The 21,545-nt window shown below is 46.6% G+C and overlaps 1 protein-coding gene across 2 annotated transcripts in view; it reads right to left on the bottom strand.

Annotated features, from left to right (window-relative positions):
- Nucleotides 1-21,545, bottom strand: part of COL27A1 (collagen type XXVII alpha 1 chain) — a 146,191-nt gene that overhangs the window by 89,664 nt on the left and 34,982 nt on the right. For both annotated transcript variants that reach the window (XM_027729914.2, XM_039387537.1), the window contains exons 6-12: nucleotides 18,435-18,488; nucleotides 16,429-16,482; nucleotides 11,584-11,628; nucleotides 10,640-10,693; nucleotides 8,279-8,323; nucleotides 5,946-5,999; nucleotides 4,703-4,747 (exon numbers count right to left, since the gene is read on the bottom strand). In XM_027729914.2, the coding sequence (XP_027585715.2) occupies nucleotides 4,703-4,747; nucleotides 5,946-5,999; nucleotides 8,279-8,323; nucleotides 10,640-10,693; nucleotides 11,584-11,628; nucleotides 16,429-16,482; nucleotides 18,435-18,488 (351 nt within the window). The remainder of the gene's footprint in view (nucleotides 1-4,702; nucleotides 4,748-5,945; nucleotides 6,000-8,278; nucleotides 8,324-10,639; nucleotides 10,694-11,583; nucleotides 11,629-16,428; nucleotides 16,483-18,434; nucleotides 18,489-21,545) is intronic.

The following is a 21,545-nucleotide window of genomic DNA, read 5'->3' as shown; positions in this document are numbered from 1 at the left end:
CTGTTACCAGTTTCCCAAATCTCAGCCCGTGTGGTGCAGGAGACTCTTGGTTCACTCCAAATGCAGGGAAGGGTCTCAGCTGCATCCAAAGCAGAGAAAAAATTGGAGCAAGAGAGGAGCTGTTTATGGTCTTAGTCCCTATGGAGAGGAGCAAAATTTATTTTTTCAGTAGTTTGTGGTTATGCCAGCCTTCCCAGACACATGGCAAAGCATGTCCCCCCATTGTTTGCATGGACAGCTGAGACTGTGTAACTTGGCAAAGCCCCACGCTCTGACATTCCCCACAAAGCTATCTCAGCCATCCATCAGAAGGTTGGGGGAGGCTGTAAAATGAAACCTTCCTAACCCAGAGGCAGCCCTGCTTTTGGCTATCTAGAGCCTCCCACAAGGCAATGCTTTTTCTTGTGATGCAAGAGCCTATCCACCCCGTGGGGAGGGCAGGGGTATCACACCCTCTTCTGACAGAAAAACCAATACATTGTGACCATGTGTTCACTGGGGGCAGGAGTTAATACACTATAAGTCAACATGGGAGAGGAGAGCAGACATGACAAACAGCCTGGCGAGAAGGAGCCGGCGTGTTCCAGGCCGAGAGCTGGCGAGGGGGATCCTGGCTGTGGTCAGCCCATGGGAAGCAGTGCCAGCTCCGGCACTTTGCCACCACGCTGATCCTCACAACAAACACTGAGGCTTCGTCCCAGTGGCTGCCAGATCACTGCTGGCTCTCACTGCCTGCACGCTGGGGCTGCCAGGCACAGGGAAGGGAGACTTCTGGGCTCACCTACACGCTGGTCCCTAATACTTAAAATCCACGTGCCACTTTATGTCACATCTTCCTCGACGCACGAGCCACAATCCTTGGCGTTCCCATGCTGAGCTCCAGCTGCTGAGCTCAAAGGAGAGCTCTCCAAAGGGAGTGTGCTACCCCTGTGTTGCACACAGCCAAGAAGAGCCAAACAGCCTGTCTGACACTGCATGTCAAGGGCAGAATGCAGGTCCCATGTCCCGCTCCTGAGCAATCAGAGAGCAACGCAGCATCTCCCCACCTTGCCCTGGCATCCTCCAGCCATTCTCACAGGTGGAGGTGTCAGTCTACCTGGCCACGCGTCCTGCATGCAAACCCTCCCCCTGAGCCTGCTGCTCACACAGCCTACTCTGCCTGTCGAGCTGTTTCTTCAGCAACACATTGGCACTTGCCAAAGGCTCGGTGAAGCCTGTTGGCAGAGCTGCCAGGGGGTGTTTGCCTCCCTCCCTTGCCTGAGGTGAGCAGGAAGCCCCATCCCAGCACCCGACAGCTGGTGCATCACTCACAAACATGAGCTACAGGAGGACAAAAGAATGAATGTAATGATGAGCAGAGAGAGACAGGCAGGGAAGCTGAGATATCTGATTGTGGTATTAATGACTTGCTCGTGCTACTGTTACCAAAACCTTCCAGCCCTGGGGATGATTTGACTCTGGGCTGGTTTGTGGACCCTTTGAGCCAGGGCTTTTCTTTCACAAGGTGTTTGTGTGGTACCTGACACAGTGAGGCTCTGAGCACTCAACTGAGCTCTGGGCACGGGATCAACAGCACCATCAGTTTTTTATAAAAATATAAGGAAACCTCAGTTGTATTTGACTGACTTGTGAACAGACCTCAGATGAACCCAAGAATTACTAAGTATGGCTTGGAACTAAACTTTACTCCTTTCTTTCTATCTCTTTTAAAATAATACTACTCATAAAAGAGACCGTAAGCAAAAACCACACCGCTGGTGCAGCACTGATATTCTCTGGATGAAGAAAGATATAAGTACACATTAAAAATGAAAATTAACTAAAAAAGAGCTCAAAGCTCTTTGGATATATTTCCTGAAATTTTGCTTTAAAGTCTTTTCCTCTAGCAGGGCTTAGGAACTTCTGAAAGTATTCCATGCTATTTGAAGTTTAATACAATCTGCAGTGCAGATATTTCTGATTGTGGCTACCCATCTCCCACAGTGTAAGAAAAGCACAGCACTTGCAGCTTGATGTTTCTTGAAGCAGCTCTATCTCCTGCTCTTCCCATGGGTCGTTTCCTTCAGTGACAGCTCAGCTCCTTCCTAAAGATGAACCAGGACTGACACATTGTCTGTGCATGGCAAGACAGGGTAACAACAGCTTCTCTCACTCCTTCCCCCAGCACGGTGCTGACCACAGCCCTGCTGCCCTCACACCAATAGGCCCTTTTTTATCCTCCTTTTTTTTTTTATCAGCTGCTCAACTGAACTCCATAAAAATCCATAAAAACATCATAAAAGCCATTCTCATCAGCCACTGCATTGGCAACACCGAAGGTTTAAGCGACCAGCCACTTCAGACCCAGCTCTCCAGCCCACCCCTAAAGCACTCAGATCTGGAGATGTTATTCCAGCCTCCCTTGTGCATTGGACTTCAATCACAGCTCTCCCCCCAGCCCACCCCCAGCCCTCTCCTTCTCCAGCGTTCCAGGGCCCACATGTTGGGATGCACTCGCCTCCCGCATCGCTGATGCTGGGCAGGGAGGTGGAGTCAACTGCTTCCACGACAGACTCACCATGTCCCTCACAGCTCTGCAAAACTTAACTTCCCTGGAAGGATTTCAAGATCTGACTCATGTCCAGTTCTTCTATTTTAATCATTCCCTCTTACATCATTCTCAGAGGCCCACGGTGTCACATGCAAACTCCCCCAGCCCCCTGCTCCTCCTCAGCTCAGCATTTCACCCACCGCTGGTCTCCCCAAACAAAGCTAGGTAGAGAAATATGTGTGATATCAACTCCTTCCCTACTCTCCAGAGCATTTACCAGCTGTGATGGCACCTAATAAGGGCTTCCAAGTGCTCTCCCCTGCAATGACAACACTGAGATAGCACAGGAACAGCAGCTGCGCCAGCAAATGTGGGGATGGGAGAGATGGGACAGACCAGAAAAATCTCTGAAGGCTCACAAACACCCTAAACCAGCTGGGAGACAGCGCCAGCCAGGAGATAAATGTTGTGAAGGGAACCAGGTCAGTTGGCTCCTGCTTTCCATTCTCCCAGTGATTTCCTGAATAACTCTGGATGTCACTTAATCTTTCTGTTCATGCTTGGAAGTACAAATCAGCAGCATTGGTCCATTCAAGATTTCTTATTAAACCTGATATCATAAAACAGGGATGGAGCCCAAACTCTCCGAAGGAGCTAAGCAGAACAATGGTGCTGATGCTCAGCCATGTAATCCCTTCTCTAGATCCCAGCCTAAATGTCTCCACGCTGAGAGGTTCCCCACTGATCTCAGGGGAGCCCCTTGCTCGTAACAGTGACCGCCAGACAAAAACCCTTGCCTGGAAGATTACAAATCTTGGCCAACCAACAGCTGGAACGCTGCAGTGTGCTCTGTGCAGAACTGAGGCAGAGAGCAGAGCCCCTGCACCTAACGACAGTTGCTGTGTTTGTTTTACCCTGGCCAGTGAGTCATGGTTACATCCACGGGCCCTGCAGTTATTCATCATGGGGGGTTCTGGTGCAACCAGCCCCTTGCAAAACCATAAGATCTGGTGCAGATTTCCACTACTCCCCAAAAGAATCTGCTTGACCTGTCCCCATCCCAGGCAGAGAAGAACAGCCAGGATGGACGTGGCACTCTCGGGATGTTTGCATGGCTTTTTCAGTGGGAGCACCAGCAAGTGGTAGGCGTGGGACTCCCAGGAAGCACGTTTTGCATGCAAGAGGGACAAGGGAAAAGCACTGGATTTTTCCATGTGTGGGTGAGTGGACATTTCACAGGAAGCCTGTGAGTGCAATGATGTCCAGAGGTCGAGACAAACTCAGATTAACATGAAGGACAAGGTGCAAAGGCAATGAGATAGAACAGAGCTCCAACGTGTCTGATCTCTGTACCGATTCCTGGAGCGAAAAAAACTTTATCCAGTTTGCTAAAGGAAGCATGCAGAACTGCTTGGAAGAAGGCTGATGTGGGAAAAGCTTTACTTCTGTACTTTCCTTGTTTCCTTTGCTTACTTCAACATTTTCCCCACCTGCTCTTGCTTTTTGATACATTCAGAACAACCCTCCTCGTTCTTCTATGCAGCTCTGACAGCTTCCACCTTGTCTTCAGCCCTACCTGCAAACACCTCCTCCTCCTGGCCAAGTTCTCACACCTACCTGATCTCCTTGCTCCTCAAACATGTCTTCCCCTGATCTATCACACCACCAAGGACAAAAAGGTTCCTATCCAAAACTGCACTTGCATTACACAAAGCAGGATGGGACAAGGGTTGGAGAGAGTCACAGTAAGAAGAAGCAAACGGGATGGGGCTGGTGAGAGTACAGATCAGGAGATGTAACAGAGCGAGTACGGACACCTGGAATGTTGCAATCATGGCTGGGAATTAAGAGGTGCATCCAGGGAAGAGGCTGGCCAGAGGGAGGACAAGGGGGGAAGACGTTCTGGAAGAGAATCTGAGAAATGTAAGACCCAAGGGAGCATGGAGATAAGTGTGAAAAAGAACACGGAGTGGGCAGAGCGTGGAAGAAAGGAAGATAACGGTATCTCTATCTTCACTTTTCTTCCTGCTTGAGAAGAAAGACAGGGAAAGGTTTGTTTGATTTCCCCTTTAGTTCCCATCAGAAGATATGGAGGGACCCAGCCAAAAGCCAGATGTTTTCTTTCCAGTTTCATTCAACAAAGTCTGCATAATAGACGAGGAAAAACTTTACCGGCCTACCCATCTTGCCCCTCTTCCCAGGAACTCCAGGGATCCCCTGCAAGGAAAAAAAACACAGAGAAAAAAAAATAATAATACGTCTGGTTGAGAAAGCAAACAGCCAACCAACAATACAAAACAAATCAAGAGGAGAAAGGAGAATGCAAAACAGGCTAATGACTGCGGCATTGTTCGGGAATCAAAATGTCAGCTACTCGCAGTCAGCTGCGAGAGCAGAAGACAATTAACCTTCACCCATTAACTACGGCCTCCCTGAGGACACGTGCAGGCAGCATCCCCACCCAGGGCAGCAGGCTGGGGCTGTGCTTAGCAGGAGCAGTCATTAAGCTACTGGTCTGGAACCAAGTGAAGGCCACCGCTGAGGCAGTCGCTGCAGAACTTGTGTTTGTGTTTCTTATTTAGTTATACAAGCATTAAATCAGCGTCGCTCCAGAGCAGGGCAGTCCCCTCCCAGGCAGGCACACACGCTCACTCCCACATGCTCCAGGGGCCTGTCATTTCTGGAGATTGCATTTGAGGGAGAAAAAGCTGGAATAGAACAGTCTTCGTCTTCCAGCGACATTCTTTAGGAGCTCTTGCGGTGGGAAGAGCTGGGTCCTTGGATGGGAAGAGGGCAGGTGGGTGGGGGATGTGGGGGCGAAGAGCAAAAAAGCAAGGGAGGTCCTGCAAAGCTCTGAACACGTGGGTTTGGGGAAGGGATGGGAGGAAGGGAGGACACACGGGAACAGCAGCCACAGCTGCCTGCCCCCACCCCAACTCAATCCAACTGGAAGGAAAGCCATTGTCAGAAAACCCCAGACACTCTCCCTTCCAAGAGCCAGGCTCTTTTCAGACATCCCCAGTTGGACATCCAAAATGCTGAGACAGCGTGGCTGGGATGTCACTCCTGTGGGAGCAGGGAATTTCTATGTACATTCTCCCCACCCCACCCTACCCCACTAAGATGAACTAGCCAGTGGGAGGAGGAAGGCAAGCTTTTAAGTGCAGGAAAAATATAGGAAAACTCCTCTCTAGTCAACAGCGAGATCTGATGGCCCTGCCTGAAGCCTGGGTTCTCCTGAGCTGAATGTCAGCATTATACAGGGACACAGGGTAGGAAAAGGCTAAGGAAGGCACAGTTAAACATGAGGTGTGCTCATCTCTTTCCTCAGGAACAAGGGATAGGGAAGGTTACATCAGTCTCTGAAGAGCTGCATTCAACCAACACACCAAGGTTTTCTTCACAAAATACTCACTCGTTCTCCATCAGCCCCTGGAAGCCCAAACAATCCTGGGAGACCAATATACCCCTAAAGGAAAGAGGAAACAAGTAGTCAAAATACATTTCTCCATTAGCTTCCAGTCAGTCTGTCTTTCCTGGACAGCAGAGCAACCTCCAGCGTTGATCAATGGCAGCCGTGATGAAATAAACCTTGAGGCAAGTGTATATGCCCATGGACTGCATGGTGCTGGCTTCCACGATGTAGTCCAAGGGCACATACCCTCACACCAGGGATCATGAGGACTCCAGGCAGGAAGAGGCCAGCAAGAAGAGACCTTACCTGGGCTGGCTCTAAGTGTACCTGAGGGAAATGGAGCTTGGTTCAAGGTTAGCAAGAGTGAGAGCGAAAGTAATCCACAGGCCTACACCTCGTTTTGTCTCCCCAAGGGCTCTTTCCCTGCCTTTGGCACTCATTTCCAGCTGTCCTGTTGTACCAAACCCTTTCTGCTTGTATTCTGTCACCTGGAGGTCGCACAGTGCAGCCCCTTCTGAGGCAAACCCCTTTGCCTGGCACCAGGGCTCCGAGGGGAGCGAGTCCTGGCTCTGCCCAAAGCCTGTCCCCGCACACTCTGTCACACCACCAAGACCTTGTGCAAACCCCAAAGCACCGAGGGCTCTGCCTGGGCTGGGAGGGGCTGAATGTGCCATTCCAGGCTTGCTGGATCCATATGTGAGGCATATCTTGTGCAGCCAGACCCTCTGACACCGAGCTGTAAGGAAACCTCCTTTGCACCAATGTGTTTCACATAAAACCTGCTCCTTCTACACATTTCTCTGTGGCCTTGGGATCCTGCTCAGACAAGACACGCTGCATAAAATGCCACGTTCCCCTTCCCTTGCCACAATGGCAGCCTTGTGTTTAATCCCTTTGCTCAGCAGTCAGGACAAAGTTACCTTGTGTGCTGGGCCCCTGCAAAGGACTGATTTGTGCCAAACATGCCGAATCAAGAGGAAGTGGATTTCAGCAGGGCACCTCACTGTTATACAAGAGCCAAGTGCTAACACTGATCTTCTCTCATCTTTCTTTCTCCATCATCACTAAATCTCTTACTGCCAACGCCACCAAACTTTTTCACCAGTCCATCACTCCCTTCAGGTTGTGTTTCCTTTAGGGATAATGCCTAGCTGGGAAATACTGCTACATTAAAATGATCCTGTCTTTGTCTCCTGAATCCCAAACCAAATTACATTACTCCTGAACTTCTTCCTGCAGAATTAAAAAACAGAGGTGGAGGATGGAGAAGAGTCCAGAGCTGGCTTACTTAATCCACAAGACGTGCACATCTCACCCTAATACCCAATTCCGACTGACTGCAGCTGAACTGAGAAATAGCTTTCTTGGGTATTTACAAATATTTCAGTCCTCAGCACTCAGGGGTGCAGAATGGAAAATAATTTCCAAGTCTGACATTCTGCACATCTCACAAATGATAATTACACAAGGTCCTGGATAGGGCAGTGAAAGAGATGCATCAAGGAAAAACTTCAGCCCTTGCAGAAATGAGGTGAGCAATCTGTGCTCTTGGATCTTCCTCTCTCCTGCAGGACACTGAACGTGCCATCTCCCTTCCCAGCTCAGGAATACAGCTAGCTACAGGGTCAGCATTTGTTTATTCCTTGCAGTTTTCCTAGTGATGAAAGCCAGCTGGTTGAATTTACTGTATATAGAGAAAGTATCACATGTTAGAGAAATGGGGGATTTTATTGGCTTCGAATCTCATTGTGAATTTATAATTGCAGGAAAAGAACAAAATGTGATTAACAAGAGCCTTAAGTGGTAATAAAAAAAAAATCCTTTGCAGTAAGAATAAACCCCCAGCAATTATATTTGGTGAGCACAACCAGGCAGGAAGGAGATACTGTTTGTATTTGCACATGGCTTCAAGATGCTGGCTTGCTGTTCTGCATGATGATATAAAATCACTCCCAAACCAGGACTGTACCCAAATGAGCCCATGTGCAGCGTGGTCAAAGACCACTGAACCACACTTACTGAAACTGAAGAGGCCCTGGGGAGATGGGGCTTGCAGGCTCTGGTAGGAATTTGTAAGCTGTTCTTTCCCCTCCTGCAATGTGAGCTCTGACTTTATCACCAGCACTCTACTGGGGAACTTTGATCACGGTAAATTCCATGTTTAATTCAAAAAATTTAGCAGTGCTTCAATAAACAAGCAGTGCACAGCTCAAACCCCCTGAATCCAACAACTTAAAGCAACTAGTTTCAGGATTGCAAAATCAAGTATAAAGTTTCTTGAGGAGGCTTTGATAAAAAACAAGCAGAGAAAAGGCAAATGAAAGGCTGCTTACCCGAGTGCCTTTTGGGCCAGGTTCCCCTATGGGGCCAGGTAAACCCTAGAACAGAAGGGAAAAAACAAAGACAAATGTGGACAAGTTTAAACTTAAAATAATGAGCAGTGCCAACCCCCCAGCACCGTCCCTGTGTGGTTCTGCTTTAAGTGCCGAGTCCAAGGTGCATCAACAAAGGAGAAAAAAAGGACAAAATGATACAAATAACAAATCTCCCATTGTTGGTGAGCTGGGACCTGGCAGAACCTGAGACTGCTGCACGTAGTGAGCCTTCCCGGGGGCTGGAGTAGAGATTTCTGGTCATAAAGACCACAAGGGCTGTGGCAGTGGGGAGCCCAGAGGTTGCATTACATTTCGGATGTGACACACAGCGATGCTCTGTGCTCAACAGCCCTCCTTTCATTTTCCTGCCTAACTAAACACATGCATAGCAAATGTATTCCAATACCTGTTTAGGGAACACTGATGCAGTGAGAAAGCCTCTCTAATTTCTGCAGCCTAGAAAGTCACTTAGCAGTGCAGGCACTGTGATATCTCTGACCCTTTGCAGCACCAACAGCCGTGGAAAGAATTGAAAATACATTCCCCCTTCTACTTCTATGCCTGTTGCTGCTCACTTAAAGTACTGCAGAAGAACAACACTGTAAAAATGCAAAATGAATTTTCATGTTTATCATCTTCTAGCAAGTTTCCAGATCACTTTTTTTTTTCCTAGTTCCAAATGTTGTTGGGGTTTTCTGGGACAGAAAAAAAAAAAAAGTTAAATCCATATTTTCTTCAGTTGGCAGCACTGCAGGCTCAGCTTGGGATGTGAAATCGGGCTGAGCTCTTTCCTGGCCCCTGCACTGTTGCCAAAGATTTCAGGCATCAGGGTGAAGTTAACAATCCTGCCTGTGATGCACAAACCAAACCCGAGCCAAGCACTCTCTCCCAGGGCTGCAGAGCCAGCACAGCTGACAGGAGTAACAAGTAGTAAAATCTCAGTAAAGTAAACAGCTCTGATGCTGGATACACACAGCATTGAGATATGCTGAAAAAAGCTGCCTTAAAAAAAAAAAAAAGAAGAAAAAATGTCACTTTCCTGACCCAAACCACATTTTAAGAAGGTATTTCTGTTCTTCGAATGTCAAGGCACAGATTTCATCCTGCTTATCTGAAGGGCTGAATTGCTGAACAGCATTCATTAACCTTGTCTGTCCAAAATACCTTGGACCTCTTCTTGTTAGTCATCTAACATGCATTCACACCTAGGAGACTCTTTGGCATGCACATCTCTAAGAGCCTTTCAGGGTATGAATGGAGCATTTAGTCAGGTGCATAAAGATCCCATCCAGTTCTGCCATCTGCACTCTCCAGCATGCTAAGCAAGGTGTCAATTTAATTTTCAATTTAAAATGGGCCATACATTATTGACAGTCTGAGGCAGGGGGATGTAGACTTCTTCTGCAGATATAATTCACATTTAATCTAATAACCTGGAGACATCTGTGTAAAAATCTCACATCTGAACTCACGATAAGCCTGAAAGACTCATGACAGAGCCCCTGAGCTTTTTGACATCTGCCTGCTCTTTTAACTTAAAGATAAATGTGGCAGGATCCAACATTTAGTGTTCATTTTAGAAAACCATGACAATCTCATTTCACCACAAAATGTTACAGAGCTGGATCTCTTGCCTCCAACAGATTTCATTTAAGGTCTTACAAATTCTTTCTCTTTATTTCCTTTCTACTACTCAGCATCTTAGATCAGTAAGACAGCAAAGTGTCCAATCTTGATTCATTTTCCAGTGCACACTCCTCCATTCTTGTACCTGTCTTTGTGAATTTCTTTTCCAGAATGCAAACAAAGACTTGCTTTACTCTCACTATCTTCCTGTGTCTGCAAATGTGATTTATATATTTATGGTCCATGCATAATTTTACAGGTGTTTAGATATGTGTACGTTAGTGCATTTTACTAGTGAGAGTTCATCTAAATCTTCTTTGACAACACACTTTTTTCCATCCCAGGTTAGCAGCTTGCAGGTGTGTTTCTTTGCTCTGCTGGTGTGGGGGTTTTTTTCCCTGTTGTTACACTGAAGCAAAATTTTGTCAGAATTTGCTGTAGAAATTCAAGGTTTATCTATCATAGGTACAAAACATTTCCTAACAACCTTTCAGATTTGAAAGACGACATCACTGATACAGCAACTTGGGGAGGGAAGAAGGAAAATATTCAGAGGTCAAATATTCAAATCCTCAGACATTTTCTAGAGGTCTGCACTGTCTTTAGTGGGGCGTGAATTTAGCAGGGCATATATTTAGCTACCTGCACACCCAAATCCCTAGTCTGTGCACAGCACGATGAGATTTACTGCACCTGCCTGCCAGGATAACCTTTGGCACCTGGACTTCCAGCTGGTCCTCGTTCTCCCTTTGGAAAGAAAAAAGAAAAGGCACAGAAGGTCAGGTGAATGTCCCACTTGGGAAGCATTTTTAGCTGCTCCATTCTTTGAGCTGGGGGAAAAGGAGGTGGAATGGATTAACCTGATGCACATTTACAGAAAGGAAAAAATATTAAGGATAGATAGTGGAATAAATTAGTGAGGGGGGGGAAACCCAGAGAAGCAAAGTCAATAGGATCCATGCACTAAACATGGATTTCTCCTTCCCCCTCCATCTGCAGGGAAAGCAGCAGATAGTCTGAAACAAGGAGGCTAAGAGAAGGTGTAAGGCTGCATCTATATCTGGCATATGGAACCATTTTACTGCTGGGGAAGCACTGCCAAAATTCTTCAAAACTAAATGGATTCATGTATAATATCCTTTAACATTGCTGCTAACAGGGCCTGCTATTCATTGCCTTTTTTTTTTTTTTTTTACTGCACTGCAAACATCAGATTTAACCAAATAAAGAGGGGGGAGAAAAGGGGAGAGGGGGAATGGGCTTCAAGAAGGGAATTACATGTTAGTACTTAACATGATGTGGTTAGTAAACTCCAGGTGAAATTAATGTACAAAGACAAATAAAGGGGGAGGAGGTTAACCTGGTATTTCTTCCCCCAAGTAAACTTAACATGGTTGAGCAATAAAAATTAGAAATTAAATTTGCAAAGTCCAAGGCAGTCTCCTCCCACCGTGTTGCTGATGCTGGGTCAGTGTCTGGTGGCAGCACCAGAGCTCACGGCACATTCCAGAATATGCTGAGCTCCCTGGAAGGAGCTGGCTGTCCACACCGAGCAGGCTGCACCAGAGCCAAACTAGCACCAGTCAGCATATCCATCCCTCCTTAAAGTTTCAGTGTTGGGAACTGGGAAAACTCACCTGGTCTCCAGGGTGACCTGGTGGTCCAGGGTAGCCTTTATATCCCTGTCAAAATAGGATGGAAGAGATGAGTATTAAGAAACAAAAATATAATGAAATAATCTGTTTTGGTTTCCTCTTTGCAGGGGGGAGTAAAATTCTGAGGAGAAGTAGGATTTTAGATATGGGGTACCATTACATAATCAAGCAAACTTTTAACGTGCTGCTTTGTGCTTGCATTGCCCAAACCTGCCAGTGTGCCCCCCTGGGGTCTGGGGTGGTGCTTACTCCAGCAGGAATTGCTCCATGAACACATTTAGAGTGGTCTCTATGCTCAGATCTGTCTATTTGTAATCTACACCTTGAGCAAAGCTATCCTTAATCCTCAGGAAACCACAGGCCTATAGGATTAAATGTTGGCTTTGGGCACGTTGGGGACTACCCAACATGAGTCACTCGTGTTTCAGAGCACTCACTCTCACTTTAGAGCCTGAAATGCCACAAGAAACACCAAAACAACCATTTACTGTCACAGGAAACTTCAATTCTGTTTCTACCTTGAACTTGTTCTAGCATCCAGTTTTTCTAATCTAATTATTACAAGATGACATCTTGTCATGGTGAGATGACAATGGTGAGTGAGCTACCTCTTAACCTGCTCTCTCTGCTGAATTAATTAGAATGAGTTTCAATCCAGCTTGCTTGCTGGCAAGTGTTTCAGGCTTCAAATCATTCTCGCAGGTCCTCTGTAAACCTACTTCAGTTTGTCAGTACTTTTTTTGGGGGGGAATGCAGGCACTAGAGAGGGACAAGGGCAGTCTGTTTAACTGCAGACTGAGCACTGTGTTTTCTAAGGGCATTTGCTTTCTCTTGGATTTACCCAGAGGTCTCTTCAAACACAGAGTAAATTCTGCAAGCGACAGATTTTTTTTCCCTCTTCTTTATTATCTTTCTTCAGCTATTTAAAACAAACTCACTTCCATCAAGCTGGGTCAGAGCAGATTAGAAGATTATACTCAGTTACAAAAATGACTGTTTAACTGGGCTACCAGCAAGATTTAAAAAAAAAAAAAAAAAAAAAAGGCAGAAAATTTAACTTGAAACAAATGTAGAGAAAAAATAAACAAGGAACAATCCTTGCACAAATACTACAGAAATAACAAAATGATTTCAGGATGGGTTACAACTAATTGTAACTCAGTTTCCCTGCTGCTCACCCTGTCCCAGCCAGGGCTCTGGCACATGAAACCCGTGGGGAGCATCCCTGCTCTGGAAACCATCACCATCAGACCCTGGTGTGACTGAGCACTTGGCCTTTTGCTCCACTCAACAGATGAACCTGGAACTGTTTCTGCCTCCAGGTCCACACCTCTGCTTAACAGCTTTTTTATTCTTCCCATGGGCCCTTCCAGACCTGCAGCCTGAGCCTTCCCTGGCGGTGGTATGCAACACTCTCAGCCATGCTGGCCACTGCCCGCTCCCCTCTGCATTCCTCCTTCCTTGTTATTGCAGACATTTTGGCCTGGAAAGATGTTGATTCCCTTTTCACCAGTTCTCTCCTGCTTGATCTTGCTGACGTACCATGGCCCACACTTTGGATGGAGCTGCACCTCCTGACAAGGTGGTGGCTGACCTGAAAGACCATTTGGCTACTGGTGGGCCCTCGTTTGAATCACCTCGAAGGTCCTTTCTCCAAATGCTGCTGGAGCACTTCAACCAGGGGCTCCTAATTGCAAGTGCCTCAGCAGCTGTTGGCGTGGGACCAGCAGACAGGACTCCCTGCCCCTCTCCAGGAATCTGCCCCATGAATACAAACACTTAGACAGGTCTCACTTGCTCCACTGATAAGAAAGAGGTGCCTGGTTTGGCTGCTCCAAGCCATTCTGCTCCGAGTGGGTCCCTGCAGGACAAGAGTTTCCAGCCTGCCATGTCCACCCAGAGCAGCTGGTTGGATGATGATCCCTTGAGATGCTCAAAGCAGGTCCTGAGCTGAAGTCAAACACTGCATTGCTATCCCTACAGTCACAGGAAGTGAATGGCACTTAGGTTAAATACGTAGACACTGTTGTGTCCTACTACATATCCTCCTCACTACATATACTGAGCTTTGGGAAGCTTCAAACCTGTGTTTCTTCCTATTACACCACAGTTATTTCTGCCTCAGGTTAATTATAGTGAGGAAAAACCAGAAAAGCTTGTGTGTACTAAAGTTGGCTGCAACATGAGATTATTTACCTGCTAAAATCCTCTTCAAATAGCACTAAAATGACAGGGCAGAGGGTATGAAAACAAGTGCATTTGCTCTTCTGTCCGAACACTTCCTGATGATTACAGGGTGCTCAGCACAAAGGGCTGTGATTTAGAAAGGAAATTGCACTCCAGTGAAGGATTTACTCATCTGTGATGATATTTATAATCCACTCTCTCCTAGCTAAAAGGGATCATCCTGCACTTTGGTAGGAAACGTGAGGAGTAAAGAGGCCAGTGAATGAGACCTGCATAACAGGATGTTTTGGAGCACTGACCACTTCCCAGCTCTGTCTTTACTCTCTGAGTGACTCTAACGAAGCTTTTCCTTGTGTACTTTGCTATAACTGTTTTCTCCTCTGGAGCAGTGATGCTGCTGTGCTGAGATTATCTCCAAGGCAGCTGTGCTCTGCAGCCCCCAACCAAAAGCCAAAGCCCACAAACACCTCAGAGGCACCAGAGGGACGGGGAGAGGGAACAGCCAAGTCCTGCCACCCTTCCCAAGTCAGCAAAAGCACCACTTGCTCTCCTGGAGAGGATGAGAATTACATCTGCTGCTTCAAAGGCAGTTTCATCTACTCATAGACATGTGCAGGTAAAACAATGTTGGGGGTGCTCTGAGATCCACCTCTCCAGTCCTCCAGAGCACAGCTCTGTCTGCATTCCCAAGGCAGGCACTGCATTCCCAAGGCAGGCACTGCATTCCCAAGGCAGGCACTGCGGTGGGAGCTGCACTATCCCAAACCATGTGCTGCTGGTTGTGGCTCCAGCTCCTGCTGCTGAGCCAGTTGTTTCATTTAGCGGGAAAAGTATTTTGTTTCCCCTAGTGAAATATTTTGCCTGTTTCAAAGTTTCTACGTGGTGCTTTCAGATCAAAGCCCTGAGAGCACTTTCCACAGTCCCTCCATGGAGTGAGCAGGAGGGGTGTCCATTTCCAAGGTGTTGCTGTTTTCCAGTAGCCAAGACATGTTGCCCCCCCCCCTTTCAGCCAAACACCAGCATATTTTTATTGGGAGAATGTCAGCAGGGAATCCAGATTAAAATAAAAAAAAAAAAAAAGATTTTTTTCCAAACATTTCTCCAACAGCTGTAAATTTTTCCTTAAAGCAGGATGCTAATAAAAGCCAGGTTACACCAAAACCACTGCCAGACTAGTGCTACTGGGAGGTGGTTGTTTTCAAGCTGCACCAAAGGAAAAATTTTAACCTCCAACTTGCTCATTACTTGAAGAAACAGAAACATACCCCTGCCTTTGCCCTGTCCTGGGGGAGCTGAGATCAGATGTGAAGGCCATGTGGTGGACTTGGGAATGTTTGTTCAATCTCCTACTCCTTCTCCATTTTTCCACTATTGAGTCCTTGCACTCCTGACATTGCATTTTGCTGATCGTAACCACAAGGTTTTGTTTTATGGGCTGTTATACCAGGAAAATGGTATTCTTTGCACCCTATTAGTTAGAACTTGTTTGTGACAGCAAAAGATGGGTAATTAATCACTCTATTACTCCCACTCCACACAGCACCCCAAGCATGACCAGCCTTGGAGTGCAAAAATAAACTCAGCCCCTACTCTTGGCAATTATATCAGAAACATAAAGCATACAACAAATAAGCATGGAAAGGGAGGGTTTCTTTCAGCCTCCTCCACACCTTCTTTCTCTCCCCAGAGTCTTAAAACATACCTGAGTAGGTGTTTGTGTGCAGCTAATTGGCCTGAGGAACAGTATATCATAAATGGCCCATTGAATGATGAAGTGATTGAAACAAGACGCTAATTTTAACAGCTCAGCTTAGCTATGGCAATATTGGCTTACTGAAAAGGGGAGTCATGTCCACTGAGCCCCACTCAAACAGGTCCCTGTAGCAGGTCCAGCTTCCAAAAAATAGAAACCAGCCTACCAACACAGCCTGGAACTGGAAGCTCAACTGAAATGCCCTTGATACACCAAAGACCTGAGCTCCAGGTACGAATTGCTGAGGTATTGATGTGCAGTTTTGAATGCCTGGATACAGGCACACACACTGCTGCCTCAGCAAGACAGGGGTGGATCTTGTGCTTTATCCCCACATACCCTTTTCTTGGCATAAGTATGTTGTTCGTGATGTTAATGATGTTGAAGCATCAATACAGAAGCAAATAAAGTAAAACCTGACTAGTGCTGTCAGTCTCCAAGCAAAACAGAGAGGGAAAGCATACAGATACTTTTTTGAAATGTGCTTTACCAGGATAAACAGTCAAGGTTTCCTTGGAATGCTAAACCTGTCCTGAATCCAACCTTTGAGTATTGCTGCCACTTGTAGATCCATTTAGTTAATGCATTGGTGCACCAGAACTAAATTCAGCTTGCTGAGGAAGACCCAGTGTCAGGGTGCAGAGGGTCTTGGAACACAAAGAAGGAACAGAATCTGTATCCAGAATTTCATTTCATATCTTACATAGTCTTACTAGTACAACTTTAGATGGTTACTTCAGCCTATCTCCCAGGCTATACACCTGTGAAACAGGCATAAGACTCTTTGGATGGGTGCTGGGACTTCATTAAATCTTTTGGGCAGAGGTACAGGAGAAAATGTTAAAATAGAAACACTGATCTAAATGACTAGAAAAGAACACTCTTACCTTTCTACCAGGTGGTCCAGGGAACCCAGTTAAACCAGGTAAGCCCACGTCTCCCTGCAGGAAGCAAGCAAGTTCAATTAGTTTTCAGCAACATTTTCCCTGTGCCCAGTGTAGTTACTGCAATTATTTTCCCGACACCAGCCCCCAACTATTGATATTTCTGGTTCTAATCACAACTCTTCAAAACTTGACTGGTTAAGAAGTGTAGATTTAAACAACGTCTCTATTAACTGGCTCATATAAATAATAACCCCAGTTAATTAATGGCAGCTGCTGCTGGAGTCCAGCTTTTCGCCAGCAGAATGAATGCGCTTTTTTTCCCCTCAATGATCTCATTCAGTCACATGCTCCTTTTGCCTTTCAATAGGCATTGAAATCGCCAAGGCAAGGAAATTTTAGCTTCTAAATGCAGTAAGAACAACAGGTACCTCCTGCCAAGTGCTGTGACTGCGCTCACACTCTGCTACTGCACTGGCTCGGCCCGCGGCTCCCATTCGGATGGTGCTGATGGTGGAATTATTTAACCTGCCCATATGACACGGACTGAACCTTTGCAGGCTGTGGTGGGTTTGTTCAGTGGCCTGTGCTTTTGAAAAGGGATTGCATCACATCCCAGCTGGCACACCCAAGCCATCACAGAGCGGATGAGCACACCGCCGTGAGAACTCTCCAACATCCAACCCACTTCGGCCCCCTCAGATTAGGATCAAAAATCCCTTGAGAGTCTCTAACACTGTGCTGTGCTTGCTTACTGAAATTCAATGATTTTCAAGTATCTAGCTCGAAAATTAGGCATCACTCCAAATTCCTGCTGGAAACTCCTAACTCCTATCACTGCTAACTGGAATAAAGCCTTGTTAACACAAGCTAAAGGTGATCTGGATCTCTCCTTTTCTTACACCAACCATGACTGCAAAAAACCATCCCACAGTCTGCAGGTGGACGATTTCCATCTGATGCCACTCCAGTGTGGTGTACCAGAAATTTCAAAAGGCATCTCGTGCTGTTAAGTTAAAAGCATCATTTCAGGCTTAGCCTTCTGAATGATTTCTAGCACCACCTTCCACCTTACAATTGTGTGGCTCTCTTTTGCTTCGTGGAGGCATCTGGTTTCAAATGAAGGGCCCAAGCTCCTCATGGCTGATGCTTTCTATGAGCTGTGTATTTATAGCAAGACTTAGGGTGAAAGGAACAGAATCAGGCTGCTGCCCTGGGCATGAATTAACAAGTATTGTGCAGGCACCACTGAAAGAACTAATTGAGGTAGATGATGTGGAGCCCTGATTGCCCCACTGTTCATTTCTAGACTTCTGTGAGGGCTTGTTGCCTCAGTAAAAACCACTCATCCGTGAAACAGCAAAAATGGGAGTTGTAACTTATTGAAAAGAATTAGCAGAACTCTGATCCTTAACCACTGCTAAACCCAGAGAGCAGCTACCCTTCCCAGCTGGGTGCTTGGTGTTGGTTTGAGCAGCCCTTGGTGGAAACCCTCACCAGGGCCCATGCCTTGGCAGAGCAATGGTTTGGGAAGCCTCTACCTTCCCCCACCAGCGGGACCAGCAAGGCTGCTCTCGCTGCAGCAATCTGATGGGGCTGCAATGTGGGGCAAAGCACAGCTCCTCGTCAAGAACATCCCTTCTTTTGCCTTCAAGGTTTTTATTCCTCACACTGGGATTGCCTCTTTTCTGCAGCCGCGTGCCCAGAGCTGGCACGGTGTGGCTGTACCTCAGGTGTGCTACTCGAAACACTGGGCTCAAGCAGGCATGTGCCTGCAGCAGCAGTTTGGGATGCAGATTGGGCATTAAATGGATAAACACTTGGACAACAAAAAGCTGTGGCAGGCAGCACTTCAGTGCACCACAGTCAATGCCTGGTCTAAGTCTTATTTTCCAGTCTTAAGTCTACTCGAGCAGCTGTGATGTTTGTGGCTGCAGCACAGGCTCCCTCTGTGTGTATAAAAAGCACACAGTGGTCTTGGTGCCTGTGCCCTCGGGGTGACATCTTACCTTCTGCCCGTTTGGAGCTTTTCCAGGCGACAGCCCAGGATCACCTTTCTGACCCTGAAATTAAAAACTCACATTAATGACATAAACCAAGGACTCAGCCCACAGATGTGGTTCTGCTTCCACCGAGCCTCCACATTAGAAAAACATTTTGTTTTATCTCTGTCTTGCCCCAACATCCCAAATGTACTAAAGTGGCAGGAAATAGCTGTTTTGCTGGGGGTGGTTTTGGTGAGTGATTGTTTCTGCTAAAGAGTTCAGTTTTAAATAGTAGTTGACAGTATTAAATTGGCTAAAGAAAGGGTAACTGGAAGGAGGCAGTGCCAGGACTTTTGATACTTATTAGACCAGACAGCTGTGATTCCTTCCTTGTCTACAACTACCATCACAAAAATAATTACTGAGCCTATTAATGTGGCTAAACCATCCTTCTCAACAACTCACTAGATGCTCTTGCTTTTTTAACTGTGAGGAACAGATGAAACTGTAGAGAAAGTTACACTAATTAGACACTCCCAACAGCCAGAGTAATTGTGAGGCTCCCAGGCTGGCAGAAGGCAGCACACTTGACCTTAAGTGGCAGTATTCTTTATTTTCCTTCTTAACAACCGTGACGAGAGAAATGACAATTCGAGGCTGTGATCTTCCGACAAGCACAGGCTGGAATTTCAGCAGCACTTGATTGTCTAATTCCAATAGATACCTTTGAAAATCCCAGTTCAAGTTCTTAAAAGGTGGAAAGGTGCACCTAACGGGGAGAGAGGTGCAAGTAGGAAAATCTAGAAGAGATTTGAAGCATGCCAGACTCTTTGGGCTGGGCAGAGGTAAGGCTTAGCACACCAAGCAGCTCAGGTCTGTATAACAGGACAGGTATCCCAGGATCAGTCACTGGCTATTTAACACTCCCAGAACCATAAATCACAACCTCTGTGTGTCACATCAGCACAGGGGGTCCAAAAACAAGCACAGGACAGTTGTGAGGGTTAGTTAATGCCTGTCCAGTGAGGTGCTTGGAGAGAAGGGGAGACCCTACAAAGGAGCAATATCAGTTACCAGCTGGCATTTCTCATTACCAGCACAGAGGACTAGTTACAGCCAGCTGAGCTGCTTTTCCATGCAGCATCACTGCAACTACACCCCACAAGTACTTCCCACCTTGCAGAGTGTAAATCTCCCTCCTCCTCCTCCACCATAAGCTGTGAGGCTCAGGAGTGAGACTGCTTGGCTCTGGACTGTAGGGAGCACTGCTGATTCAAGGCAGATGCATCTGCACAAATTCTGAATGAAGGCTGCCGGGTTTCCAAACAGTAAATGAAGTCATGCAGATAATCTTGCTTTGCATGCAGCTGTTATCAGGGCAATTCTCCCACTCTTTGAGCTTCAGAGCAGTCAGTGGGTGCTAGCACAGCTTGGAACAGATTAGAACAGTTCTCAGGATTGCAGGGTGTTCATTTCTACTCCGCAAAACTCATTTACTGCAGCAGGTAGACACCCACCACTCTCCCTAAATCTTGCCATGTGCTCCATGCAATGACTTTGAGCCACGTAAAGGAATACAAGCCTCTTGCATTTTTCCCTGGGGAGCTCCAGATCACATTAGCAAAGGCTCTGCTTGCATTGGTTCTGTGTTGAACACTGCTGAGACCATCACACAGGTGGAGAACTCAGCCATGGTCAGGATCACGTGGCCCCAAGATTAATCAGCAAGATGGCAGCGAGACCAGAGGGAACGGATGCCTGGATGTGAGGGCTGAAATTGAGGATTAATTGCTCAACTCTTCCCACACAGCAATGGCAACATGGGAATTAACCTAAGCCTTGTTCATCAGCAAGCCATAGCACTTTGCCCACAAGCTTCTCTCTTTTCCATCCCAGCTGACTGAGAACACTACTTTCCCTTGTACAGGAAGAAATTATTTTCTTCTGTGGTTTTTTTCCCCCCTACCTGGGAGAAGTCCAGAGCTGTGCAATTTAAACACCTCAGCTTTGCAATCCCACTAAAAGTATTTTAAACATCGGTGAGCCAAACTGATGAGCTATCCTGGAGAAAACCCATTCACTAAACTGAAAATCCAACTTTTTCAAGTGCTATAACAAGAGATTTATCCAGAGCAGCAAGCCATACTGATGCCTGATGCCAAAAGCCTCCAGCAAACCCAACTTTTGCACTGACTTTTGAAAACACACCTGTCTGACCTTTCTCCCACTCCCAAACTCTATTGGGGCATTCTCAGAGCTACATCCAGTCATTAGCAAAAACAACCCTTCTGCCCCACCAGCAAGTTATAGGTCACACAACCAACCACAACCCCTGCCCAGCAGAAGTCTACAGTTATTTAAGAGGTTACCTACAATAATTACTCTCTGCTAACTAGATGCAACAACAGTTTTGCAACTGCCAAGGCCAAACAAACAATGCAAAATGTGGTGAGAAGCCCCCCTTAAGCAGTTTCACATTACAGATTGCTGAGCTAAGCACCACGGGCTGAATTCTCAGGTGGCAGGAGTGGGTGCAATGCCACTGAAGTCAGTGGATCCATGCCCAAGCAGATCAGCAGGAATTTGGCTCAGCAGCTACAAACAGCTCCGTGGAAAAGATCAGCTCCCTAAGTCCAAGGAATTACAAGCGCTCAGTTCCAGCGGTGAGAAGAAGGTGGGCTTTGTGCAGGGTTGATTCTGAAAGGCAGAGACACAACACTGGTGCTCACCAGTGCAATACAACCAGACAGGAGACACACACAGGCACCCACTTCCCTGCAGTGCCACATCCCAGCCCTCACACACGGCTCCCTGACCTCATGAGAGCTCTGGTAACTCGGCTGATAAAAATTATGCTCCTGGGCTCCTTCCTAAGTGACAATGACCTGATGTTAATCATTGTTTCCAAGCTGTATCTGCCTGGGAAATTTCAGTTTCCCTTCTTGGATTGCTTGTTTTTTCCATAGTATTAACTGCTATTTAAGGAAGACCAAGTCCAGCAGACACTTGAAGGCAAGACAAATTCTACTTGGGGCTGCTCTGCCTGTTATCCAGGCTGAGTTTTCACAAAGCTGTAATTTAAGCCACGAGCTGGGTCTACTAACAAGATCCCCATCCCTGGAAGTGTTCAAGGCC

This window comes from Pipra filicauda, unplaced genomic scaffold, assembly GCF_003945595.2.
Source record: "Pipra filicauda isolate LSUMZ 115617 unplaced genomic scaffold, ASM394559v2 scaffold121_size3267253_pilon, whole genome shotgun sequence".
Classification (NCBI taxonomy): Eukaryota; Metazoa; Chordata; class Aves; order Passeriformes; family Pipridae; genus Pipra; species Pipra filicauda.
This window is presented reverse-complemented; position numbering and strand designations above follow the sequence as displayed.